This window comes from Hypomesus nipponensis, chromosome 9 (genome assembly GCF_054491055.1).
Source record: "Hypomesus nipponensis isolate SF chromosome 9, ASM5449105v1, whole genome shotgun sequence".
In the NCBI taxonomy this organism is placed as follows: domain Eukaryota; kingdom Metazoa; phylum Chordata; class Actinopteri; order Osmeriformes; family Osmeridae; genus Hypomesus; species Hypomesus nipponensis.
Genome location: NC_140369.1, coordinates 10,898,991 through 10,925,539, shown reverse-complemented (window position 1 = coordinate 10,925,539; position 26,549 = coordinate 10,898,991). Strand labels below are relative to the sequence as shown.

At 48.2% G+C, this 26,549-nt stretch overlaps 2 protein-coding genes across 2 annotated transcripts; both read left to right on the top strand.

Moving 5' to 3' along the window:
- Positions 1-1,491: 1,491 nt before the first annotated feature.
- On the top strand, positions 1,492-25,244 carry LOC146272883 (collagen alpha-1(VII) chain-like). The gene is made up of 45 exons (XM_084705748.1): positions 1,492-2,213; positions 7,286-7,358; positions 7,520-7,700; positions 7,984-8,140; positions 8,434-8,527; positions 8,681-8,839; positions 9,059-9,216; positions 9,789-9,918; positions 10,552-10,671; positions 11,620-11,775; positions 11,986-12,105; positions 12,306-12,455; positions 13,097-13,213; positions 13,683-13,826; positions 13,962-14,084; positions 14,192-14,338; positions 14,861-14,983; positions 15,149-15,421; positions 15,511-15,654; positions 15,734-15,865; positions 16,202-16,348; positions 16,472-16,600; positions 16,707-16,856; positions 17,433-17,569; positions 17,777-17,903; positions 18,028-18,171; positions 18,452-18,621; positions 18,761-18,799; positions 19,016-19,042; positions 19,152-19,196; positions 19,324-19,437; positions 21,119-21,190; positions 21,279-21,314; positions 21,699-21,752; positions 21,848-21,922; positions 22,047-22,160; positions 23,018-23,044; positions 23,189-23,242; positions 23,362-23,433; positions 23,508-23,567; positions 23,736-23,771; positions 24,368-24,412; positions 24,783-24,818; positions 24,940-24,984; positions 25,122-25,244. Exons 2-45 carry the CDS (start codon positions 7,289-7,291, stop codon positions 25,242-25,244), a joined length of 4,776 nt encoding a protein of 1,591 aa, XP_084561874.1. The 5' UTR covers positions 1,492-2,213; positions 7,286-7,288.
- LOC146272882 (uncharacterized) lies at positions 25,170-26,461 on the top strand. Its single transcript, XM_084705263.1, has 6 exons — positions 25,170-25,311; positions 25,545-25,577; positions 25,675-25,746; positions 25,903-25,962; positions 26,210-26,245; positions 26,332-26,461. Exons 1-6 carry the CDS (start codon positions 25,244-25,246, stop codon positions 26,393-26,395), a joined length of 333 nt encoding a protein of 110 aa, XP_084561389.1. The 5' UTR covers positions 25,170-25,243; the 3' UTR covers positions 26,396-26,461.
- The last annotated feature ends 88 nt before the right edge of the window (positions 26,462-26,549 follow it).

The following is a 26,549-nucleotide window of genomic DNA, read 5'->3' as shown; positions in this document are numbered from 1 at the left end:
TCTCAGGAAGACAGGTAAGGGCAGAGGAAATACAGACTTCAATGACAGGGGAAAGCAGGGGTAAGTGACAGTACAAAGAGAGAGAAAAAGATATTGCCTCTCGACCCTCAGTCCTTTGGCATTCCTGCTTCCATCTGGAGAAAGCAAATGATACAGAGGTCAACCATGGTCTTTGTTGGTCTGTTTGACTGTGACAGATGCTGACACCAGCTCAGTGACACAGATGAGATAGATAGTAACATGTTTTTAAGTGTTATTTCCAGAACAGTGGTTGGTTTCCCACCAACCTCCTTTATAACCCCTGAAAAGAGCAATGGCATAAAACAGCCAACAGCACATCCTCTAGATCCATATGGAAGTGTCAGAGAGAAAGGAGTGATGACATCATGGCTCCAGATTAATTCCTGCTTTGGCCGGACATAATTTATAGCAAGACACACCTCACTCAGAACATCTGCGATGCAACTGAAGGCAAAACGCTCAGTGTTTCGCCCCCATACGCAGAACAAGTACTGTACATCCATGGAGGAACAAAGCAGAAAGCTACACGATATACAGTAAATCACAATGGACATCCTGATGTCTATACATTAACAACCTACCTTCCAGACTACTTCTATAACATACTATGACAACCTCTCTGTTCTATAACATCACTTTCACACAATATCCACTCTATTATTCGTAATGTGTATCACACTAGGCTCCTTGGTGTCTGTGGCAAAGAAATATTTCCCTTTTGTAGCAATGCCAATTCTAGAAGTACATTGTCTAACTTTTGGTGGGTACTGCAAGCACTGTGGTTGCACTCCAGATGGCTATAGTAGACAAGCAAGTGAACATGAGAAAGAAGAGTTAGTGTAGCAGACCAAATGAAAAGCGGACAGAGGGTGTTCGACAGTGTGTTGTGCCCCTGTTTCTCCCAACTAAAACCTAAAACAGCCGTGTCAATAGAACATAGAGTCTTGCGCTGGAATGTATTTTTATTAGTGCAGCATGGTTACAGTTTCAGAATTGTTGCTTGCTTCAAAAGAGCTTGAGCAGCACATCTGTCCTGCAGTTTCCCCTTCTTCCCTAGCAGACAGACATGCAAACAACACACACACACACTTGCACACATACACACACACCTACTCATAGCATAAGACACATACAGAGAAACAGAATTAACTTGAAGATATGTATAGCAACAATAACTATATAGAAGCTTCACACTCCAGCAATATAATATAACATCAATTAAGGTCAGAATGTACACTGCCCCTAGCATGTCAGTAATTCCACTCTCCCTAACTGATGTGCTTAAACATGCATATGTCTGTCAATGCAAAGCTTGGTACTTAGTAAAACCCCTCTCAACCCCACCTCAAATCTACTCTTTGCAGGTAACAGAGAACCCACTTTCTGGGCAAAGAAACAAAACAATTCTGAAGGCTAATGCATTCCATATCGAAAACATACAACGAAATCGATAATGAAAATAATGGACGTTGTTTTGCTAAGAGGTTAGCTGTGAAATGTCCAATGTTTCATTTAATGGTTAACCTCAAACCACAACAAATATACCAAATATATATTTTATTAAAGGTTTTGTTGGATGTTGAAAGTCACGAAGAGGACAGATTATTGTCCAACCTTCTGAGAGCACTAGCATCAACGTATTACTTATAAGTAATCATTTTCATAGAAGGCTAAACGACATGACAAGCTAAGGAGGTACTGTCAATTCATGAACGCACAGTCGCCCGCCACATACTGTAATTGGTTGATGAGGGTGGGTAGGTCGTGCGAACCTTGTTCGTGTGTGCTGGCAGGAACTGGGAGGGAGAGACAGAAAAGTGAGAGTGAAAAAAAGAAGAGGGTAAAACTAAAGACTCCCCTTCAGGCATCTGAGAACAAGTCTGAACTATTTTGCTGTTGCTGCTTTGACTCAGCCCAGTAAGCCAGTGAGATTGCATGACTGAAAGACAAATACCCTACTTTATCATGGGCCAGGATCCTTCAACATGCTTTGCTAAAAGACTAGCCTAATACAACACGTAGTGTGTCGCCCTACCACGGCCTCAGTACTGAGGAAACTGGCTTAAAGAGCGGTGGGAAAGAGGAAAGATTTATTGTGGCTACCCACTTCTACTGCCAACCCCACTTTTTCTTGGCTGGAAAGGCTGAACGGAGGGCGACGGTTGGATTAACGGTATGCAACAAGTGAAAAGGTGAGTGAGGCAGCAGCTTGTCTGTCCATCGGAGAGTTTAAAGGGTAGCCAGGTAGCCAGGTAGCTTACCGGAGGACTTGAGTGGTGTGGGTACGCGTCCGGCTTCAGGGGGCCTCGCCCCGTGTCACGACTGATGAGAGTCTGAGGGAATTACTGATTTATTGGTTTAATTGAAGAGGAATTGCTGGAATGCTTGTGCATTAAGAAAACATGCAGGGGGACTCGTGCAATCCTCTCAGAAGTTTAATATAAATTAATATAGGGACCATTTGCAATTATTTACATTTGACATTTTTAAGTAGGCCTATAAATATGCTAATCAGAATACTTGCGCCTGTGTGGGTCAACGTTAAGAAAATCGAGCCACCTGTCCGTGCTTGTCGGAGTCCGTAGGTCAACACACCATAGTGGATGGGCATTAGCCTGTGTTCACAAAGCTAGCAAAATAGTTAGGAGTTGTCATTTGGACTGAAAGATGTACTGTACCTCCAACATTCCATATTAATGTCAATCATTCCTAGCACCTTACTGAGACTGCCTAAAGCAATGGATGAAGGCAAGACAGTACATAACACTCTTGATACTTTTAGGACATAACTAGTTTTTGTAATTATTAAGAAAAACAGAGTTATGTTTGCAGTGAAACACTAAATGTGAGCTTGACCAGATTAAAGGTCAACATGTCAATGTTTTCAGAAATGTAAGAAAGGCAGATAACTAGAATTCTAAAACACCTAGTTAATTAGACTTTATAATCTCAAGGGTAAGAGACACAGTCAGCATACCAACATTGTTTCAGATGCACCTGTTGGGTATAAAGATAACTATTCATAATGTAGCTTTTTGCATTACATGTTTCAAGTATGTGATCTGACTTGTCAATGTATGTTTGAACATTAATTAATTTATTAATGACCTCAGAAGAACTTAACATGCAGTGTAACACTTTTGACTCATTTAGGAAGCCTTCTGTCCTCAGTTGACCTAGGCTGCATTTTCATTTAGTCTCTTATCCAGAGCGATTTACAGTAAGTACAGGGACATTCCCCCGAGGCAAGTAGGGTGAAGTGCCTTGCCCTAGGACACAATGTCATTTTGCACGGCCGGGAATCGAACCGGCAACTTTCTGATTACTAGTCCGATTACCTTACCGCTCAGCCATCTGACCCCCCTAATGTCAGTGTGAGCCACAGTTGGATCTCTGGGTTGTTCCCATCAGAATGTACCACCAGTACAATTTCAACTTGTAGGACAATCACAAAGTGGAATTGAACAGTTTACGTATAGCCTGATTTACGAGCCTGACAATCGAGGTCGTGCAGAAGTCAGGCTAGGTGATGACTGGGAGATTTAACATCAGATATGGGTGATGGCACCCCTCTTCCCTGCCTTCCACCGTGAAGGGGTCTGGCTATCTTCATCTTCGCCGAATCATTTCCTTCATCTCGGTATTTCCTTCACAGCTCACAATCACCTTCTCTCTACTTTTCATCCTCATCCTTTTTTCTTGTAGTTCTACTTGTACTTCAGGCCGTAATTTCCATCTGTGGGCGGATGCTTTAGTTTCTGGATTGACATGGAGTCTGGACCACTACCACATGTAACATGCGTGGACTGCTGCTGTTGGTTACAGTGTGTTTGATGTGGGGGTTTTCTCTGCTAATCCACTGCTCTCACTGAAGCTTTGGAGAACTTTAGTGGATCTTTTGGAAGTCAATGGGTCAGTGGAAGTTCTGACTGTTGTGAGACTGGCTGCTTGTCTGTTGGTTTCCACCTGTGTCTGTGGAAAACGGCTCATGCTCTGCAGCTGGGATATGATGTTTGTTTATTTGGTGCAAGCTGTATATTAGAGAGAAACACTCATTTTGTCCAAATAGTAAAAAAAAAAAAACTTCATAGCAGTCCTTCTCATCTTCAAGATCATAAAGTCACTGTCCTCCTTCCACATCCCATAATGCTCTGATTTGCACTCAGAAAGGTCACAAGACATTCAGACAGACAATCAATCAACACGGCGTCCCGTCTGTTGTTTAGTTTGGTTGATGAGAGAGTGGCCATGACCCAGCAAGGCCATAGAGCCCTTCAGACTGGGATGAGATGTGCTGCACTGGCCCTGGGGGATGGAGGTCACAGTGTCAATGACTCTGAGCAGCCAGGGACTGGAGCTGCTTCTTTACTTCTGCAACCCAGAGAGGGTAAAATGCTGTCTTCAACAGGAACACTGGACGTACAGAGAACCCGTCTTTTCTGCCCATGTGTGTTAGTGTAAGGTTCGATAAATCGTGATGACCTCTCACAGCAACTTCAAGGTCATGCTGAGGGAGCCTCTGGTTTTTACCCCAAAAGCTGCTCTGTCACAGGGCACCAGCAGCAGTCACCCCTGTAGAGAAAGGCATCTTTCCTAGGCTAGTGCTGACAGAACTCAATGTTCACTGAAGAAGTTCATTATGGTGCTACTGTACTTTTGTAACTTCTCTACTTTGCTCCCTGTTGTCTTCTCTCACACACACACACTCACCCCCTCTGTCTCTCTCCCTCTCTTCCTTTTCTTTCTGTTATTTGGTTTCTTTCTCTGTCTCTTTCTCTCGTTCTCTGACTTCCTGTCTTTTTCACATTGTTCTCTCTGTCGGTCTCTCTTTCGGTCTCTGTCTCCAACCTTGTAAACTGGACGTTCTACTTCCATTTAGATCCCAGTGGGTGTGTCTCCACCACTAAGACAATTATTGTACCCTTTGAAAAAACCCTTTGACCCCCCCGGAATGTACTCAGTATAGACTTGTTATTGGTGTCCCTAGATAATAAGGTGCTAAAAAGAGAAAACTCATAAAATCACTCTTTTGGAAGACTCCAAAGCTTTTGCTTTGTCTTAATATGATTGAAAGTCATGAGTGGTTATCATGTGACAAGTACTGCTTCACTGTATTTGAGGTGAAGGTGGATGTGAGAGGATGGAAGAAAGGAGTTAGAGGAAATCAGTGACAGACAGAAAAAGAAGGGTAAGGACAATCCACCGCCTCAATGCATTGTGCGGGATTTTTTACCTCTACGTGTTATACTTTAGGCTACAGATGGTACTATTAAAGACTAATAGCACAGTCACTCAGTTGCAGTATTTACAGTGCGTCCCGAAATTATGTGTAGTCGTTAATGCTAAGTGGTAACTGCCAGGTCGTAAAGAGTCTTTAAACAGGCTGTGGTCAGTCTCCATTCTCACAGCCTGGATCTAGTGATTGAAGTAAGACAACAATAATATGTGTACATAGAACCAAGGGACTTAACATGAAAACTGAGAGTGAGATTCAGTTCTCTGCTATCGAGCAATTAAGGCTCATTTTCTCTCATTGTCTTCTGCTTTCAGGCAGCACGGGGTTCCATGTGGGCTTCCATTTGGTACACATTAGAGTTAGTGTTATTGGTCTATGTAATGAGGAAGGCTGTGTGTTTTGGAGGAAGGTTCAGTCATGTCCAGTCTGTGGTTCATGAATCATAAAATGGGAACAAACATTTTGTAAATGCATTGCATTTATGAGTTTATGTCCTGAAAGCAGCTCTGATGGGGTTGTTTACTTCAACCCTGCTGTACATGGTTTGAATACATGCATACATGGTTTGAATACATGCATACATGGTTTGAATACATGCATACATGGTTTGAAGCTTCTTTTTCAGCTTCTTTTTCTTCATACATTTCCTGTTGGTTAATTAAGTGGTGACAATTATCGTTTTGGTGAGAACCAAGACATATAATGGCAATATGTCTGTACCTGGAGTCTATTAAAGGATCAACCTAGGGTTCAAAAAGTGAGAGTGTATGTGTTTGTGAGTATGTTCACAGGCGGTGGGTCAGATGGCTGAGCGGTTAGGGAGTCGGGGTATTAATCAGAAGGTTGCTGGTTTGATTCCCGCCAAGGCAGAATTACGTGTCCTTGGGTAAGGCACTTCACCCTACTTACCTCGGGGGGACTATTACTGTAAGTCTCTCTGGATAAGAGCATCTGCTAAATGTAATGTAAATGTCATGACTTTGATAGGTAGGCATTTGGCAACATCTCTCCCCTTTAAAATAAATACATGTCTGAATGTATATGTTCACTCATTGGTCTTGATAGCATACTGTATGTGCAGACTGATTGTGTGTATACAGGATGTGCTACACACAAATGCAAGACTCCTTCCAACAGCTTCTCTATATCAATATTTTGGAGTGTTTCTTGTGGAAGAGTGTTGAGTATGACCCTAGCCTGTAGGAGAAGGAGTGCACTGCCACAAGCAGTGAGACAGCCTGGACACTTCTGAAGGAGAAGGAGTGCACTGCCACAAGCAGTGAGACAGCCTGGACACTTCTGGAAGCTGGCCTCTACAGCACATCATGCTAACTACTCACAGCTGGGGCTGAAAGGTTCCTTTGTTGATTTACAATACAGACCTAAACATGCTGAGAGCCACTGTCGAAGACTATGCCTGTATCTGAATAACATGCAGCGTCTGATTCATTTAGAGTATGGCCATTTTTTTTATGTATAATTTGTTGTGACATAAACTTTTTCTGCCTCTTAAATCGGAGCTGATTTCCACCCTTTGTGGTCTGTAAACCTGTCAGGTTAGCATCTGGTATCTATTTGCAGTAGCTCATTTGTTGAGGATCACTTTGACTGTTTTCGTTCATGGCATTGCCATATGTATCAAGATTGACATGGTAGCAATGAGCTTCTGATGGAACCCTAATGAGATCAACTATTCACTTTGATCATTTGACCTGAATCCTTTATAATGAGGATCCGTCTATTCATTGTTTGTTTTTGTGTAGTTGTATCACTAACTTTGAGATCAGTTCTCCATTCGGACGAACACCAGTTTTTGCGTGTTGATTTACACAGTTGCCCTGTGAGCTGGTGTTGGCTGTGATCAAGTGCGGTGTTCCGGGTCATGGATCTGTGCTGTAGGGAATGTGTGTGAGTCTACAGGAGATAGACCAGCTCCACTGTACCTGGAGACCTTCCCATCCTCACAGACACACCCATGTACACACTTTGGTTTTGAAAAGTGTGACCAGTGTGTGTGTGTGTGTCCAGGTTATGAAGATGTGGAGCTGGATTTCCATCCTGGTGGTCTGCCTGTCGTTGGTGCCCCAGGCTGAAACTCAAGGTAGGGAACCATGAGCACAGCAGCTTTATGTGGAGGAGCTCCCTGCTCTGCTGATACTCAGCTCTAAACCCTCAACAGCTCACTCTCCTGCTTGGTGTGTTCTCTATGTGTGTGTGTGTGCACGTGTCTGTGTGTGTGTGTGTCTGTGTGTGTTTGAGCAGGCAGGTGTAATAATGTGGTCGCAGCAGACCTGGTGTTCTTGGTGGACGGTTCGTCCAGTATCGGTCGAAGCAACTTTGTCCAGGTGAGGGGCTTCATGGCCAGCATCGTCAAGCCCTTCGCCAGCCTGGTCAGCCAGTCAGGAGTCCGCTTTGGGGGAGTGCAGTACAGCGATGTCGCCAGGTCAGACACGGCACTCAGATGTGCTCACTAGTGTACACCACTGTTGTTAAACATGAACCATTGATGAACATTTCACAGCATGTTAGAACAATGTCAATGACTATGTCTGTCTGCTGACTTGGCACAAATACAGATGGCATGTACCATTTTTTCAACTGCTTGTCTTGGGGCTTTCACTCTGGTGTCAGATGTTGTACTGTATTTCACTATCATGCTGAAACTGTTGTTTTGCTATAGCTCCGGTTGTGAAGCTGTGTGTGCTGGTTTGTGTCTTCTCTGACAGGGTGGAGTTTACCTTTTCCACCTACCTGAACGGCACCGAGCTGGTCAATGCAGTGGAGAACCTCAACTACAAAGGAGGCAGCACCCACACTGGGGCTGGACTCAAATTTGTTGCTGACAATTTCTTCAACCCCTCGTCTATCAGGGATGTTCCCAAGGTTAGAGAAGGTCAACAAGGGGCCTGGAGAGTCATGGCTGTTCCGCCCATTCCAAAGATGACAGGTTCCAGTGCTCATGTGTTCTCTTGGTGTCTTTACCGTCTGTGTCCTCTATCTCCCCCTCTGTCTCTCCCCCTTCTCTCTCCCTGTCTCTCCTACCGTTTCCCTCTCCATGTCCTCCTCTGTCTCTCCCTCTGTATGTTTCTCTCCCTGCCTCTCCCCCCGTCTGTCCTTCTGTCTCTCCTTCTGTCTCTCCTCCTGCCTCTACCCCTCTCTCTGTCCCTTTCCCTCAGATCACTATACTGATCACAGACGGCAAGTCTCAGGACAGTGTGCAAGAGCCAGCCCAGAAGCTACGGAGTCTGGGAGTAGATGTCATTGCAGTGGGTAGGTGTTTGTTTGAGAGGATGTTATTACAGTATGTGTGTCTGTCTTTGTGTGGGCGCGCGCTCGTGTTTGCTTGTTACCCCGTGTGTTCTGTCTGTGTTTGTGTTGCTGTGTGTGTATTGTGTAAGTACAGTATTTTTCTCTTACTCTCAGGTATAAAGAGTGCAGATAAGGATGAGTTGGCTCTCATCGCCTCCCCGCCAATTCCTGACTACACCTTCTATGTGGGAGAGTTCAGGCTCCTGAGTACTCTGTTTTCTTTGGTGGGACCACGCGTGTGTTCCAGTGCAGGGGGTGTCTACGCTAGTGATGGTAACCCTCACACACACACACCACTCACACACACACACTCACAACACACACAGCCTACAGAACATACGGTGCGACCGTCTTTATGACATCAGGACCCCATGTCTCTGTCATCTCCGTCACCAGTCTCACTCTGACCTCCTCTCTCTGTCTGTCTCTGAGTCGAGCATTCTCTCTGTCACCATCTCTATCTTTGTCTCGATACCTCTGTTTTCTTGGCAGAGGCCTTCTCTGGTCCATCCAACCTCCAGTTCTCCGGCCAGACCACTGATTCACTGAGGTTCACGTGGAGTCCTGCAGGCGGGCCTGTGACTGGCTACTTGGTGCAGTACACACCTCTATCCGGTCTGGGTCAGCCAATCACAGCCGAGCTCCGTCAGGTTGGAGCACTGCTATTCTTTCATGTTGTTTGTTGAATTGGCACCAGCCACTGGCTGAGGATACCCAGATGGAAACAAGATCTATAGAGAGAATCTGACTTACAGAAGAGAGAGGGAGATGGATTGAGGCTTTTATTTATTTGTATTTCTGACACAGCATACTGTTGGCAGAGGACTGCACCAACATGTCTACAGGGTGGATCTTCATTATAATTTAGCTGCTCCTCCAAATCAAACCTTGGCTCAGACAAGACTGAAATTCCCTCTGAGTTCCAGGAGTCTTGATACAAAGAGAGTTGTGCCAACCGATCAGTCACCAATCCCAATGGAATCCCAAACACATTAGGTGTTTTATAAACCTTGTTTACCAGCTGCTCTTGATTTCTGCTTGATGATGGAAGTCTGAGTCATGTCTACAACTAGACCTGAACTAGAACTACACCCGTGATCCTTAGCATGGGTCCCCTTGAATTATTTAGAACTTACAGTATGGTACTAGAAATCTGCTTCCACATTTTCAGATTTGTGTTTAAAGGGTATTGAAGGGATGATGTTTTTGTGTGGCTGTTCAGGAGACTGTGTCTGCAGGCCAGAGGAGCTTTGTGGCACGGGAACTGAAGTCTGGAACAGACTACCTGGTGACCATTATCGCCCAGTACCCCAACAGTGTGGGCGAGCCTGTGTCTGCTAAGCAGCGCACCAGTGAGTCACACACACACGTAAACACTCACACAGACTCTGCACACACCACAGAAGATAGAACAGGCAAAAAGACTTGTGGGAAGGTGGGTGGGAGGGGATACCAGGAAAGAGACCCGTAATAACCATCATTACAGGAAACCGCCTTCCTCATCATTGCTTCTCTGACCCTCCTCCCGTCCCCTCCTCCCGTCCCCTCCTCCTCCTCCTCTCCCCTCCTCCTCTCTCCTCCTCCTCTCTCCTCCTGCTCTCCCCTCCTCCTCTCTCCTCTTCCTCTCCCCTCCTCTTCTCCCCTCCTCCTCTCTCCTCCTCCTCTCGCCTCCTCCTCTCCCCTCCTCTCTCCTCCTCCTCTCCCCTCCTCTCTCCTCCTCCTCTCCCCTCCTCCTCTCCCCTCCTCTCCCCTCCTCCTCTCCCCTCCTCTCTCCTCCTCCTCTCCCCTCCTCCTCTCCCCTCCTCCTCTCCCCTCCTCTCCCCTCCTCTCCCCTCCTCCTTTCCCCTCCTCCTCTCCCCTCCTCTCTCCTCCTCCTCTCCCCTCCTCCTCTCCCCTCCTCCTCTCCCCTCCTCCTGTCTCCTCCTCCTCTCCCCTCCTCCCTCTCCCCTCCTCCCTCTCTCCTCCCTCTCACCCTCCTCTCTCAGGATCCCTACCAGGGGTGTCCAACTTCCGTCTCCTGCGGGCAGGCTTCCTCTCTCTGTCTCTGGCCTGGGATGCCCCCTCCTCTTCCATACAGGGATACAGGCTCACCTACGGACCTCGAGGTCAGACACACACACACACACAACCACTACAGCAGAGATTATTCAGTCAGCCACATTGTCTCTAAAATCAATGGCATCAGATTTCCTGTCATCCAATGAACACTCACACAAGTCACTTTGTCTGATAGGACAACAGTAAAGGAAAGATAGTTCACCCTCTGGTGGCAAGATTAATACTTTATATTCATGGTGAAGAAGAGGCTTCTGCAGCCCTTCAGGCGTTGATTGTCAGAGATGAGTTTATTACCCAGTCATTACCTCCAACAGCAATATTCATCATGTAGACGACAAAAAGTCTTCTTTAATGGTATTTGGCTGCAGCTCGAGATGCATGATCACAGACAGGGTGTGTCTGATACTGGAACGCTGCTCTAAACACTGGGACTTTACGTAGATAAAAGATGAAGGATACGTGTGAGTGTGTGTATTTCTGTAAGGAAAAACACACCCCGGGGATTGGTATGAGCCCCACCTGGTCTGACAAAGCTGATGTGGCAGTGGGGCATCTCTCCTCTCAGGGTTGGTCTAACACGCAGCACACACACACTGGGAGTCTTTCACAAGTGTGTATTTCTTTGAAATGGGTCATGTGTGTATTTTGTCAAGTCTAGGGAGATGTTTGTACCTGTTTCTCTGCCTCCCATTTCCAGCAGCTGCATGCCTATCACGTAGAGACAGAGAGGCAGACTCACAGCGAGCCTGCTGCCCATTACTTCAGGCCACACATTCCTGTTATGCTGGAGGATGGCTTGGCACAGGACAGGGATTGAGGACACTTAGGAACACACGCACAGAAAACAGAACATTGAACCCATGTACCACAAACACATCACAGATGTTTTTCAGTCAAAACACAAACATAGAAACGTCTGGCATTGCTGAGTTTTGCTCAGGTCAGTCGTGAGACACCATGACTGATGACTGTGATGGGCTGGTTTGGGACTGCAGGTCAGCCAGCAGCTCAGCTATTGGAGCAGAGTCTGTCAGCTGACTCCACCTCTGTCACCCTGGAGAGGCTCCTGCCCAACACGGAATACGTCCTCACCCTACACCCGCTCTTCCCTCGGAACTCTGCCTCCCCGGCCACCCTCACCGCACGCACATGTGAGTACTGCCTATCCTGCTCCCCTACTGCAGCACCTGACCCTCGACCAGCCCTGCACCAAACGATGACACCACAAGACTGCCGCCTGCTGGTGGTGATTCCAACTGCAGTGACTGAGGGGAGGGTTGTGGTCTGACTCCTGTCACGGGTTGTAGGCTCTGTCATTTTACAACGGCTCGATATTTTGTGTGCGTGTGTTGCTTGTGCAGTGCGTCTTGAGGCGGTGCAGCAGTTGTCGATAGAGACGGTGTCCCAGCAGAGTGTCCGTGTGCAGTGGCAAGGAGTCCGGGGAGTCAGGGCCTACCGCCTGGTCTGGGGACCACTAACTGGTGAGGACTGGCACGCTGACTCGCTCCTGCTCCAACGTGTTCTCTGAAGAGACACGTCACATCCAATGATGAGACACCTTTTTCTGTTTAACTTCCCGTTTGATGTCTCCCCGTTTTCTATCTTCCTTCCTCTCTCTCTCCACTCTCTTTTCCCCCGTCTCTCCTCCTCTCTTGTGGTGTCCTCTCTGCGTGGGTCCCAGGGCGGGACGTGCAGTCTGTGGAGCTTCCTGCCGACAGGGAGGCCCACACGCTCCTCCGCCTGCAGGCAGACACCGAGTACATCGTCACCGTCATCGCTCTGTATGACTCAGACACAGAGGGCGACGCGGCCACTGCCCGCTTCAAGATAGGTGTGGGTCAAGATTCTCACTTCAACAGCGTCACTCACACACACACAGATGCACATGCTCAGACACACACACACTGACACATTCTTAGTCACTGTAGCTCATCATAACAATCTTGACCAGACATCTTTCTGAAATATCAAATGCACTTTAGAAAATTGAACCACTTTGAAAAGATCCAGTCTCTGATTGTGTTCTGTCTTCTGTAGTTCCCTCCATTTGTGGATGAATAAAGTCTGTGCAAACTTCCTTGAAGGAAGTTTCCTTTAAGGAAGTTTCCTTCTTATTGCTGTGCCCAAACAGCTGGTGTTGAGATGGAGACAGGGAGAGGGTTATTGTTGGCACTCTTTGCTTTCCAAACAAATGCACAAGTATACACACGTTTGATGACTAATTCAGTTAGGATGTCTTGAGTTCAATGAAACCTTTGGTTTATGTTTGGACTGATTTGCCTTGAGGCCTTGTCTACGCTTGTAGGAAAAGATGGACATGAAAGAACAGAGGTTGATTATTTAGAGTCATTAGATACCCCTGTCTGTACAGTAGTTTGTACAGCAAAAACAGAAGTGTCAGGTGACATAGTCGATCATATGATTTGATGTTAAGCATTCTGAGTGGACAGGACTGTTTGGTGTGTGTCTCAGAGCGTCAGGAGCAACAGGTCTTAAGAGCAGCCCCCACCGGCCCCTCCACCATCCGCCTCACCTGGAACCTCATCCCCTCTGCCAGGGGGTACCGCCTGGAGTGGAGGGATGCCAGAGGTCAGACACACACTCACACACACACACACACAGTCGTAAACAAAGTGTTGTACAGTATGTGTCTAATCTGGCACCGTGCCTGCTGATTCCACGTCATTAGAAGGCTCTATGATGATGACTGAGATGTCCAGATGCTTCACCTACTCCTACCACAAGACAAACATACCTGTAATTTTTCTTGGGGTGTTCACGTGTGTGATGATGATGTGTGAAGGAGCTTCACGTGTGTTGTTGACGTGTGACGGAGCTTCACGTGTGTGATGATGTGTGAAGGAGCTTCACGTGTGTTGTTGACGTGTGACGGAGCTTCACGTGTGTGATGATGTGTGACGGAGCTTCACGTGTGTGATGATGTGTGAAGGAGCTTCATGTGTGTGATGACGTGTGATGGAGCTTCACGTGTGTTGTTGACGTGTGATGGAGCTTCACGTGTGTGATGACGTGTGACGGAGCTTCACGTGTGTCGCAGAGGGCCGTGTCCAAAGCCGCTCCTTCTCCAGGAGCACGACCAGCTATGAGCTGACCCAGCTGCAGCCCAGCACCGAGTACACCATCACCCTCTTCACCCAGTACGAGGGCCGCGAGGAGGCCACGCCCGTTTTTAACAACAAAGGTCAGCTTTACACGCCGGAATAAAGCTGCGGTCTGAAAAGATGCCCATTTCAACATGTTTACATGGGCCCATATATGGGTTTTGCTTTTTTCTGCTGTGGACTGTATTGTGTTTGTGGTGGACTGCCCTCAGTAGAGCAGACTGTGGGGAAGGTGTCAGAGCTGAGGGTGGTGGAGACTCTGGGCAGCACCGTCAGACTGGGCTGGACCGGAGTGACAGGAGCCACACAGTACCGGATCCTCATCATCAACCCTGAAGGTACAGCAAGGCCCACCAATCAGGTCGCACCATCTGAACATGCCAGAGTTCGGTGACAGCTGCAGGTGGCTGGTGCTGAGGTGGCTGGTTTCCTCCTCTCCTCACAGCAGGGACTGAAGAGACTCGGAGCATCCCTGGGAACCAGACGACCCTTGACCTGCGAGACCTGGCAGAGGGCGTGTCCTACGGCGTCACCATGACGGCAGTGGTGGGGGACAGAGAGGGAGAGGCCGTCACCATCTCCATCCAAGGAGGTGAGGAGGGCCGTATTATGGGCTGTGTATTACCGGGGCGACCAGGATCGAATCTTATGCTGCATATCTTACCTTTCAACATTTCTCCAATGTAATATAGCTGGTTGCTGGACTGCCAGCTCTCCATTAACCAAGCAGGTCAGATCAACGTGTGCACAGTGTGGGTTTGTGCATCAGCCCGTACATTAGTGGAAAAGGACAGCTTCAAATGACGCAGTTTGTGTGGAGGCGGTGTGTGAGCAAGCTGACTTATCAGCCCAGTGTTGATGTGCTGACAGCTTCAGACACATCCAGGAGGAGTAGGAGGGAGGGATAGTGGATCTAGGGAGGAGGAGAGACTCACCTGGACATACAGAAGAGAAGGAGCAGCTGCTGTACTGAACAGCTACAGGGCCGCTACTATCTCCATACCACGATCAGACATATTCTTGCCACAAGCCTCTATGAATCTATGAACGACTGATCAATGAGGTCTTAACATGAGTCAAGTCTTCTTCTGACTGATTGATGAATTGATTTCAGTCCAAGCTTTGGCCAAAGTGACCAACTTGCGGGTGACCAATGCCAACAGTCGGAGACTGAGAATATCCTGGTCAGGTGTAACTGGGTCATCAGGCTACAGGGTCACTTGGAGACAAGGCAGTAGTAAGTGTTCCCTGTATAACGTTTGTCCAATGTATCTCCCTTTGACCCTGTTTATCCACATTCAAATGTTTCTTTCAGACAATCGGTCTTGTACTGTAAGTATGGAGCAGTTGTTGTCAAGGTGTGTACAGCATGAATTTGAATCCTGCCTCTCCTCCTCCTTAGGTGCGGAGCAGTCCCGCGTCCTGTCAGCAGACACAACCTCCTACACCATCGAGGGCCTGCAGCCAGACGAAGCACTGGCCATCGGTGTGGCCGCTGTGATTGGCAGTCGGGTGGGAGAGGCGGTCACCCTCACTGCAAGGACCAATCCTGTCTCTGGATCAGGCGTCATCAGTCGAGTTGAGGTCTTCAATGTCAACTCTCGGACCGTACGTGTCACCTGGTTACCAGTCTCCAGGGCGACAGGCTACAAGATTACTTGGCGCCGTGAAGATGGTGGGTGTGCTTCTCTCTTTTCTCCATTCATCTTGAACTTTTAGTAGTAGTAGTGGTTGTCATAGTAGCTGTCTTCATTCTGTCTCCAGGCCTGGAGTCATCCCGCAGTGTTACAGCTGATGTCACTTCCTTCTCTCTGGATGGGCTCCAGGCAGACTACCCTTACCAAGTGTTTATCTCTCCACTGTTTGGTTCTCGGGAAGGAACCCCCACCTCTCAAAGATTCCGAACAGGTAGTTCATCACCTTGATTAAATGAAGAGCTACTACTTACTGATGAAACCCAATTACTGACTTCTGCTGCTCTCTGTAGAATCAGATCAGCTTGTCGTGAACACCGTGACGTCACTCCGAGTCCAGGACTTTGGAAGTGAGGTCATCAGGGTCACGTGGGTTGGCGTGCAAGGAGCAACGGCCTATCGTGTTGCGTGGAAACGAACAGATGGTGAGGGTTTGAATAAGAAATGAATGAATTTCAAAAAGGAATAATAAATAGTAATATTCTACTTATATATTCAACTTATTGTCATATTTACAACATAATATTGGAAAATAAACTTTGATCTTTCATTAAAACCACTATAACACCTGCTTCAGTGCTTAGGTTGACTAGTACAGACAAAACGTACAATAAACTGGTGAAAAAAAAAGCAAATAAATATTAAATGTTTTGCCCGTGGACAATATAATCATGATGATCTGTGTTTTGATAGTTCAAATGATGGCAGTGTTACGTGGTGAGCCTTTTGACAACCCTCTGTAAACCCCCGTGGTTCTTTAGGGGGGGAGGAGAGGAGCCAGGAGGTGGGGGGAAATGTGACGTCTGTGGACCTGCAGCAGCTGGACCGGGGCGCTCAGTACGAGGTCATGGTCAAGGCCCTGGTCCAGAACAGGGAGAGCTCCCCGGTCTCCGTCAGGATCACCACGCGTACGGACACACACACACACACTGACCACACACACTGACCACACACAATTACAGATGTGCTCTGCTTCCTCCTACGGTCTGTTCAGTGTGGGTTGTCTGAGTGCGTTGTGTTGTCTTGTGCAGCGGGGACTCCAGTCCTGGCGTCTGTCACAGGCTTCCAAGTGGCGGAGATCACCCAGACATCCATGCTGCTGGGCTGGATCCCTGTGGCTGGTGCTACAGGATATGTCCTGCACTGGAGGGAGGAGAGAGGTCATTTAAGCCTTAGTTATGTATATCCGTATATGTTTGTTTGCCATTTTAAACATGTTGTAAATGTTTGCGTTCCTGTTCTTGCGCGTGTGTGTGTGTGGCGTAGACTCTGGGCCGGGTCAGTCCATCACCCTCCCCAGTTCGTCCAGCTCGTACCGGGTCACAGGGTTGCGTCTGGGCCTGCGGTACCGCCTCACCCTGAAGCCTAGCTTCGACAGGGAGCTGGGACCAGAGGTCTATGTGGAGGAGCGAACTGGTACACAACTCTCCCTCTCCCTCCTCCTCACTCTCTTCTGCTCGCATAATGCTTCTCGCTTCTCCATGCTTTCTGCCTCAATCAGACACATTACACGTAGTAGTGTACACACAGGATACACTAAAACATGACTCTCTCTCTCTCTCTCTCTCTACTCTGTCTCTCCCTGTCTCTCCCTGTCTCTCTCTCTCTCTCTCTCTCTCTCTCTCTCTCTCTCTCTCTCTCTACTCTGTCTCTCTCTCTCTCTCTCTCTCTCTCTACTCTGTCTCTGTCTCTCTCTCTCTCTCTCTCTCTCTCTCTCTCTCTCTCTCTCTCTCTCTCTCTCTCTCTCTCTCTCTCTACTCTGTCTCTCTCTCTCTCTCTCTCTCTCTACTCTGTCTCTCTCTCTCTCTCTCTCTCTCTCTCTCTCTACTCTGTCTCTACTCTCTCTCTCTCTACTCTGTCTCTCTCTCTCTCTCTCTCTCTACTCTGTCTCTCTCTCTCTCTCTCTCTCTCTCTCTCTCTCTCTCTCTCTCTACTCTGTCTCTACTCTCTCTCTCTCTACTCTCTACTCTCTGTCTGTCTGTCTGTCTGTAGTGTGTGTGGGTGGTCGTCTGGACTTGGTGTTCGTGGTTCCAGCCTCCAGAGACCGGGCCAGCCTGGCTGAGCCCCTGCGGTCCCTCCTGACCAGTGCTGCAGGTTCCCTCACCGCCATTGGAGCCCAAGACTCCCAGGTACACAGGCAGGGAACACACACACACACACACAACACACACTGACATCACACTGCTAGATATGGTGTGATATGATATGGTTTATGAAATGTCTTTTCTACACTGCAAATGATTTTTTAAGTACATATTTTTCTATTGTATTGATTCTGTCTAATTGGCCACAACGCAGTATATGCCATCCTATAATGGAACCTCTGCTTTGTCCAGGTGGGGATTGTGGTTTACAGTGCCCGACCCAAAGTCTGGTTTCTGCTCAATCGTCATAGCAACAGTAGGACTCTACTACAGGAGATCCTGTCCACCCCATTTGATGACATACCAGGCAACAAAATAGGTGTGTGTTTGTATGTGTGGTGTATCTCAACATTATCATCCAAGATATTTCTTTCTCAGATGGCTCCTAAATATACAGTATGATGCACTGTGAAAGGGTGGTAAATGTCTGTCCTGGCGCACAGGGGAAGCGTTGTCCTTCACCAGACAGTTCCTCCTCTCCTCCTCGGCCGGCCGGCGGCCCCGAGTTCCTGGAGCCGTGGTCATCGTCGCTGACGGCAGGTCATCAGACAACATCACAATCGGTGCCGCAGATATCAAATCCACCGGTAGGTTAAACACACACACGGTACAGAACTCCAGGCTCTAAAACCTCAGAGTCGTTGTCGCTCTATTTGGATTCTAATTGGTCTATCGTTTTTGGTGTGATTGCAGGTGTGTGTTTAGAACAAAATGATGACTCATAGAAATACTCCCGATTTTTCTCTTCTATCCTTCGTTTTCCATATTCTCAATTGAGCACACCTCTTTCTGTCATGTGGCGTGAGACAGGAGAAGCTGTGTGCTTCAGGGCTGGCTGTGTGTTGACGTGTGCCATCTCTCTGTCAGGTGTGACGGTGTTGGCGGTGGGCACGGAGCGGGCAGACACTGAGGAGCTGCGGCAGGTGGTGACAGATGGCAGCCCACAGAACATGCTGTACACCCGGGATGCAGCACAGCTGCTCACGCGCCACGCTGATCTGGCAGACCTGCTGTGTGGCATCGCCAGAATACCAGAGGTGTGTGTGTGTGTGTGCGTGTGTAGGTGTGTGTGTGCGTGTGTGAGAGTTTGGGGGGGGGGGGGGGGCATGTGATGAGGGTTCATGTTTTGTTTGGCTGTGTTTGATTTCTCAATCTGCTTCTGTTGTCGTGCCGTAGCGAACAGGAACAGAGCAGTGTACTGTGCAGTGCCCTCGGGTAAGTTGCTTATTTCTCCATGCAACTTCATATTTATGCACCGGCCATGTGCACTGGCCAAGGCACGTCAGCCAGCCTCAAAGGTTCTATCTTATCGGACCATTCCCACTCTCTAAGAGGGTGGGCCTGTGACTCACTGTATGGACACACAGTGCTGGTAACTGGATGCAGATGTGATGTGTTTGACTAACAGTGATCCTCATGTCCTCTGTTCAGGGGGAGAAGGGCGAGCAGGGAGAAAGGGTACGTCACCACCACAGCACACTGCTGGACTGGATGTTTGGATGCTATTTTGTCTGTGCTCATTGGTTGGTTTGAGTTGCGCTGATCAGTGATTGGTCCCCTCCCACAGGGACTGAGAGGCAGAGACGGGACTGACGGACGCAAAGGAGAGCCTGTTAGTCCCTCACTACTGACTCACTGAGCGGGACATATACTTCAATCAATATCAATAATCATTCAACAAAAGACAATGACAATGGTTGTGTTTATTGTGTTGGTCTGTGCGTGTGTGCCTGTTTCAGGGCCGTGATGGTTTGCCCGGTAGGGAAGGCCCTCGAGGGCCAGAGGGGGCCCCAGGTCAGCCAGGCCGCACTGAGGGCCCCCTGGTGGGCGTGAGAGGGGAGAAGGGGGAGAGGGTGAGTGCACTGCACCTGGTGCTCACACCATGCTTTCTGCTCGCACACAGTTCCATACACACACTACACTACAGTACATACAGAGAGCACACTACACTACAGTACATACAGAGAGCACACTACACAGTACAGTACATACAGAGAGCACACTACACTACACAGTACAGTACATACAGAGAGCACACTACACTACAGTACATACAGAGAGCACACTACACTACAGTACATACAGAGAGCACACTACACTACAGTACAGTACAAACAGAGAGCACACTACACTACACAGTACAGTACATACAGAGAGCACACTACACTACAGTACATACAGAGAGCACACTACACTACAGTACATACAGAGAGCACACTACACTACAGTACATACAGAGAGCACACTACACTACACAGTACAGTACATACATAGAGCACACTACAGTACAGTACAATACAGAGAGCACACTACAGTACAGTACATACAGAGAGCACACTACACTACAGTACAGTACATACATAGAGCACACTACAGTACAGTACATACAGAGAGCACACTACACTACACAGTACAGTACATACAGAGAGCACACTACACTACAGTACATACAGAGAGCACACTACACTACAGTACATACAGAGAGCACACTACACTACACAGTACAGTACATACATAGAGCACACTACAGTACAGTACATACAGAGAGCACACTACACTACAGTACATACAGAGAGCACACTACACAGTACAGTACATACAGAGAGCACACTACACTACACAGTACAGTACATACAGAGAGCACACTACACTACAGTACATACAGAGAGCACACTACACTACAGTACAGTACATACATAGAGCACACTACAGTACAGTACATACAGAGAGCACACTACACTACACAGTACAGTACATACAGAGAGCACACTACACTACAGTACATACAGAGAGCACACTACACTACAGTACATACAGAGAGCACACTACACTACACAGTACAGTACATACATAGAGCACACTACAGTACAGTACATACAGAGAGCACACTACACTACAGTACATACAGAGAGCACACTACACTACAGTACATACAGAGAGCACACTACACTACACAGTACAGTACATACATAGAGCACACTACAGTACAGTACATACAGAGAGCACACTACACTACACAGTACAGTACATACATAGAGCACACTACACTACAGTACAGTACATACAGAGAGCACATTACACTACAGTACAGTACATACAGAGAGCACACTACACTACACTACACTACAGTACATACAGAGAGCACACTACATTACAGTACAGTACATACAGAGAGCACACTACACTACACTACACTACAGTACATACAGAGAGCACATTACACTACAATACATACAGAGAGCACACTACACTACAGTACATACAGAGAGCACACTACACTACACTACAGTACATACAGAGAGCACACTACACTACACTACAGTACATACAGAGAGCACACTACACTACAGTACATACAGAGAGCACACTACACTACACTACAGTACATACAGAGAGCACACACTACTCCCATCCTCTCAGTCTAATGTGTCAGAGATACCATGAAAGCATGCCGTTGCCACACCACAAATCGCTCCAGTGATGGCTACTAGCTCATGGTTTGTTGACGTGACAACGTGAGTGTTCACTCTCTAGGGTTTCCCTGGGCTGGATGGAGGTCCAGGGTTGCCGGGCCGACCAGGACTCCCTGGACCAGGAGGAGTGGCGGTGAGCACAGAGGGGCCATAGAGGGACCACCATGGGAGTCCAAGTCAATGACACTGTTCATCCCAGTGTTTTCTGCTTTGTTCTCCAGGGCACACAGGGGGTCCCTGGTATCAGAGGAGAGCGTGTAAGTGTCTGCTAGCAGTGTGGATGGAGGGTGTGATTACTGTGCACTACTGTGCACTGGGCTTTGTTATACCCACTTTGAAATGCTCTGGACACGGTTTTGTGCTGTTGACCGAACAGCACAAACATGTTGAGCGAACACTGCTGAAGTACCAGCAGTTAGCTGTTTGTGCTCAGTAACGTGGGTACAGGTGCTGTTATCTGGTAGTGTGTGGACAGAAGCAGGCAGGGAGTGGTCTGCAGATTTCAGGCATGGCCGAGAGCAGATCTACACAGGTGGCAACATGCTGCTCAGCTTGGCCTTCCACTGGCTGCCTGGCAGGATGAAAGCTGACAGCTGACATCTCAAATGTGTGTTACTGTAATATGAACATGTCTGTTTCAGGGAGACCCAGGTCCTACTGGCCTGTTAGGGACAAAGGGTGAACGAGGAGAACGGGTGAGTTCAGTGCACCCTTAGGAGTGTGTGTGTGTGTGTGTGTGTGTACTGTATTTGTGTGTGTGTGTCATCATGCTGGTTGGCTGCTGTTTCAGGGTGAGCCAGGCTCTGCTGTGTCAGGAGGGGGTCTGCCTGGCAGGAAAGGAGAGCCTGGAATCCCAGGAATACCGGTGAGAGACGTCCCCTCACCTCTGCCTGCACTCACACACACGCACAAACACACACACACACACACACATGCTCAAACGTGTGTCATACTGAAACTAAGGATGGATCCTAAACTCAAACTCCCAGGGTACACCAGGACGCCCAGGCAACGACGGGGCCAAGGGTTCCCTCGGCCCACCAGGAATTGCAGCAAAGGATGGTATCCCAGGGATACCAGGCACCCCTGGCCAGTCCATCAAGGTCAGTTCCTCCGTCACGTTATCAGACGCACATTTTGGGCTGGAGCCGTTGCTAAGACCTAGTTGCTATGTGGGGGGGGGGGGGGAACCTTACCAGCTGATTATGGACAGTGGAAATATACTCTGTGTACTATAGGATGTGTTGAAGGGACAAGTTGGAAACTTCTAATGCACCTCTGAGTTGTTCATTCAAAATGTATCCCAGGTTCTGAACTGTCTGGGGGTTAGAGCACACCCAAGCACCAATCTCTTTCATGTCACTTTCAACTTCTGTCATTTGAATTATAAAAGATTTGAACACGAAGATCTGAGCCAGCACACCCTTTCCCTGTCTCTTTCTTTAGCCTCCAAATGTGTATCGTTATTGTGCAAACTTCAGTCCTCTTCATCCTTTCATTTTCTACCCACTCCTGCCCTTCGCTCCGTTTCCTAGACAACCAGTACTATATCTCTTGATGTTCGAAAGCCTTGAAGTTCAGACATGGTGCAGCAAGGGGCAGCTTAGGTGTCTGGGGCGGGGCTGTGTGTGTGTGTGTGTCGGTGTGTGTCGGTGTGTGTGTCGGTGTGTGTGTGTGTCGTGTGTGTCGGTGTGTGTGTCGGTGTGTGTGTGTCGGTGTGTGTCGGTGTGTGTGTCGGTGTGTGTGTGTTGGTGTGTGTCGGTGTGTGTGTGTTGGTGTGTCGGTGTGTGTGTGTTGGTGTTTGTTTTTCAGTGCAGATTTATCTCATGTAATACTTTTTGGAGGATTGCATATTAATGTTGTTTCAATTACTTATCTCTCACTTTCTCTTCTCACTATTTCTCTCTCTCTCCCTCTCTCTCTCTCTGTCTCTCGCTCTCTATAACATGTACATCCACAGGGAGACAAGGGCAGCACAGGAGAGAGGGTGAGTCATTCTGTCAGCAGCTTGTTCTCACCTTGCAGATCTGTCCTATAGACCAGCAGGAGAGGAGAATGATACTGGCCTCTTATCTCCGTCTGTGTCAATGTGTCTCTGTCTGTATGTCTGGATCTGTGGTCTCTCTGACAGGGACCCCCGGGTGTAGGCAGTGGGCTAGCTGTGAAAGGCGACAAAGGCTCATCGGTAAGCTTGGTCCTTCTGATTGATGTGTGTGTGTGTGTGTGTGTGTGTCTGCATCCGTGTGTGAGAGCGTGAGCGGTGTGATAGGTGTGTTATATACTTGTCTATGTGGTTGTTCTTAGGGTCCTGCAGGACCCCCAGGGCCCCAGGGACCCAGAGGACTGGCCGGATCCCCGGGACTCAAGGGAGACAAGGTTGGTGTCGGACGTGTCGATTGTCTCTTCATGAGTTCTTTTTCAGTTTGGTTTCACTGGGATGTCTGTTTCAGGGAGAGAGTGCAGAGGGCTTGCCTGGTCCTGCAGGGAGGGCAGGAGAGCCCGGTGACAGGGTAGGACCCATAGCCACACATACACACATACACACAGTACATAAGCATGCACGCCCACTCACTCGCTCACTTACTCAAGAAGGAGTTCAAATGCTCATACTCATCTTTGACAGTTTCCCTTTGCTCAGTTGTCGGTGTTGTGTTGTTGATCTGTACTGTGCCATTCAGGGTCCTCGCGGGCCTCCAGGGGAAGTTGGCAGCAAGGTGAGGCCAAGACGAGCTTCATATCAGCACCACATGATTGTTATTGGCAGGGTGTATCAGGTGTTGAAGGGAGTGTGTGGAGAGTGAAGAGCTGTGAGTCGATCCTGGGGGAGCAGCAGACTGACTTGAACTACCTGAACGTGACTAGGCTGACTGAGAGGCACACACTGGTTGCAGGGAGACATGTCATCCACTTTCAGTGGAATCCCTCCCTACTCGTCGGGTTTATAGATACCCCCAAATCAGAACCAACCGAGCAAAAGCTCATTTATTCCCACGGTGATAACTCAATTTAAAAGGATGGGGTGGCAATGGGGAGTCTTGGAAAATTCATAGAGGAGGTTGTGGAATACATGAATACATAGTGGATGTGCAGTGTCCTTTTTGTTTTTAAGTACAGTTGCTGGCATACCGTTTTGACATGCACCTTGAATGTCATGCCTTGACTGTTGGTATTTGGGATGGCTGCTATAGTTGCCCTTGATAACTTTGGTTTGTAGTTGTTTTGTTTGATCTGCGTGTCAGTCAATGTGTGTTTATTGTTTGTTGTTTGTATGTTGTGTCTATGAGTCTAAGTCCTTTCTGTGTGGCTTCAGGGGGACCGTGGGCAGCAGGGGGAGCCTGGATCACAGGGCGACAGGGTGAGTCACTGACTGACCCCTTCAGACTGACCCCTTCAGACTGACCCCTTCAGATTGACCCCTTCAGATTGACCCCTTCAGACTGACCCCTTCAGATTGACCCCTTCAGACTGACCCCTTCAGATTGACCCCTTCAGACGAGGCTTCACATTTCGGGGTTCTGCTCGGTGCACTTGTTAAAAAGATTGATTTGATGTTTCCAAACTGTCTGCGCTGCTTTTGGTTCGAAGGCCAACCATCACCGTCTGTGTTGTTGACAAAACTAAACTTCTACACAGCCTCATTCACCCATGGCATTGAACTGTCAATGTACACTTCATGTGCAGTACTTCACAATAACCTTACTGTGAGTGTTCTGTGCTGTCTGTAGGGGGAGAGGGGTGCAGCTGGGCCAGCAGCAGAGAAGGTAAGTCACAGCATTAGATGTAGTATCAAGTCCCCTTCGCCAGAAGTGGCCCTGCACAAATGGCTTCTGCATCTCAATACAATGTCGTGCTGTCACCACCGTGTGGCGCTGTGCCTCTCAGGGAGAGACAGGAAAGCCAGGATCTCCAGGGGCTCCGGGGCTGAGGGTGAGGAGTTTGAACATGACTGGCGTCTGTGCACCGCAACCCTCCCTCACCTGCATTACTCAATATAAACATGTTTTTTTTCTGAGCGGTCACAAGCTCGGTCAAACGTGTAAGGACACGTGTGCTTCTCTCTGCAGGGCGTGCCAGGCACTAGTGGACTCTCTGGCGAGAAGGTGACACTCCTACTTCTCTGGCCAACTGTGTTATTAATTGAAGAGCATGTGCTCAATAAGCTGGCCCATACTGAAAACATCTGTTGATGGCTGAACAACTTGACCTCTGTGTTTCCAGGGAAACGAGGGTGCCCGTGGGGAGCCAGGCAGAAGTGTGAGTCGACGTATTGGTTTCCTTTGATTTAATCATTGTGACTATCTTACCCTCTAGATCTTCCCACATCTACTGAGATTAGGTCATATGCAAGCTATTATGGATATACCCATGGCATTTAGATGGATTCATGTGTACTAATGAAGCCAGTCATAGGGTAGAGACGCGTGAGGTCGACTGGGACTGTGATGTGGTGACGAGACGTGTGCTCTCTTGTCATTCCGCACATGCAGGGCCCAGGCTTACCGGGGAAGAAAGGAGATCAGGTAGGCTGGCTTTCCTTCCTTTATCATACTGTCCATCTCGAATGCAGTGGATGAAAGCCCCTGTCCTCTCCTGTCCTCTCCTGTCCTCTCCTCTCAGGGTGAGCCAGGCCCTGCTGGGACGGAGGGGCCCAGGGGACAGAAAGGAGAACCGGCACAGAAAGGGGAAAAAGTGAGTTGGTTGAGAGGTACAAGAGGAGACCCCCCCCCACACACACACACACACACACACTCACACACCTGGATGTGTTCCTCTGTCTCTATTTGTTGTTCTCTCTCTCTCCTCCTCCTCTCCTCCTCACTCCCTCTTTGCCCTGTGTTCCTCCAGGGCCCACCAGGGGCCGGGGCACCTGGGTCGCCTGGTCCTAAAGGAGAGCCGGGGGATCGAGTGAGTCACACAGAAACGATGATGCCATGGAGCTCTGTATCCGAGTAACATCTTTTCACAGAAAAAGAATCTTTGAAAACTTTGATGTGTTCATACTTTGTAAAGACTATATATAACTCATCTATAATTCATACGTAGAGCATCTCTTTGTACTGGCTGACAGAGTAGGTCATCCCTTTGACACACACACATACTCCCACGCTTACTGGTGTAATGGATATACATAAACACATGCTTCTCTCTGCAGGGACTTCCAGGGCTCAGTGGGAGAGTGGGTGCCAAGGTGAGACACACAATGACTTGTCCTTAGAGTCAAACTTATCATTCTGTTTTTATGAAGTTGGGTTTGAGTTCCTCTGTGTGTTTTAGGGTGATCCAGGAGAACCAGGAGAGGCAGGAGGGAATGGGCGACCTGGATCCCCAGGGAAGATAGGTCTTTCCGGAAAGGAGGTCAGAGATACCCATTGTACCAAACCCTTGACCTCTGGTCTTTAACACCTGCAGCTCTTACTTTCCCAAAAACTCACCTGCGCTCTCTCTGGACTGGGCTTTGTTTACTACCACTGATTTATAAGGATGATTCAATT

What these genes read in the sequence shown, in the direction of transcription:
- LOC146272883 (XM_084705748.1), top strand. Translation starts at nt 7,289, where the DNA reads ATGAAGATGTGGAGCTGGATTTCCATCCTGGTGGTCTGCCTGTCGTTG. An exon ending in GGGTGTCTACGCTAGTGATG is followed by an intron (nt 8,840 to 9,058) that starts GTAACCCTCACA and finishes TTTTCTTGGCAG; the next exon opens with AGGCCTTCTCTGGTCCATCC. An exon ending in CACTTGGAGACAAGGCAGTA is followed by an intron (nt 14,984 to 15,148) that starts GTAAGTGTTCCC and finishes CCTCCTCCTTAG; the next exon opens with GTGCGGAGCAGTCCCGCGTC.
- LOC146272882 (XM_084705263.1), top strand. Translation starts at nt 25,244, where the DNA reads ATGGCTGAACAACTTGACCTCTGTGTTTCCAGGGAAACGAGGGTGCCC. An exon ending in CGGCACAGAAAGGGGAAAAA is followed by an intron (nt 25,747 to 25,902) that starts GTGAGTTGGTTG and finishes GTGTTCCTCCAG; the next exon opens with GGCCCACCAGGGGCCGGGGC. An exon ending in GTGGGAGAGTGGGTGCCAAG is followed by an intron (nt 26,246 to 26,331) that starts GTGAGACACACA and finishes TGTGTGTTTTAG; the next exon opens with GGTGATCCAGGAGAACCAGG.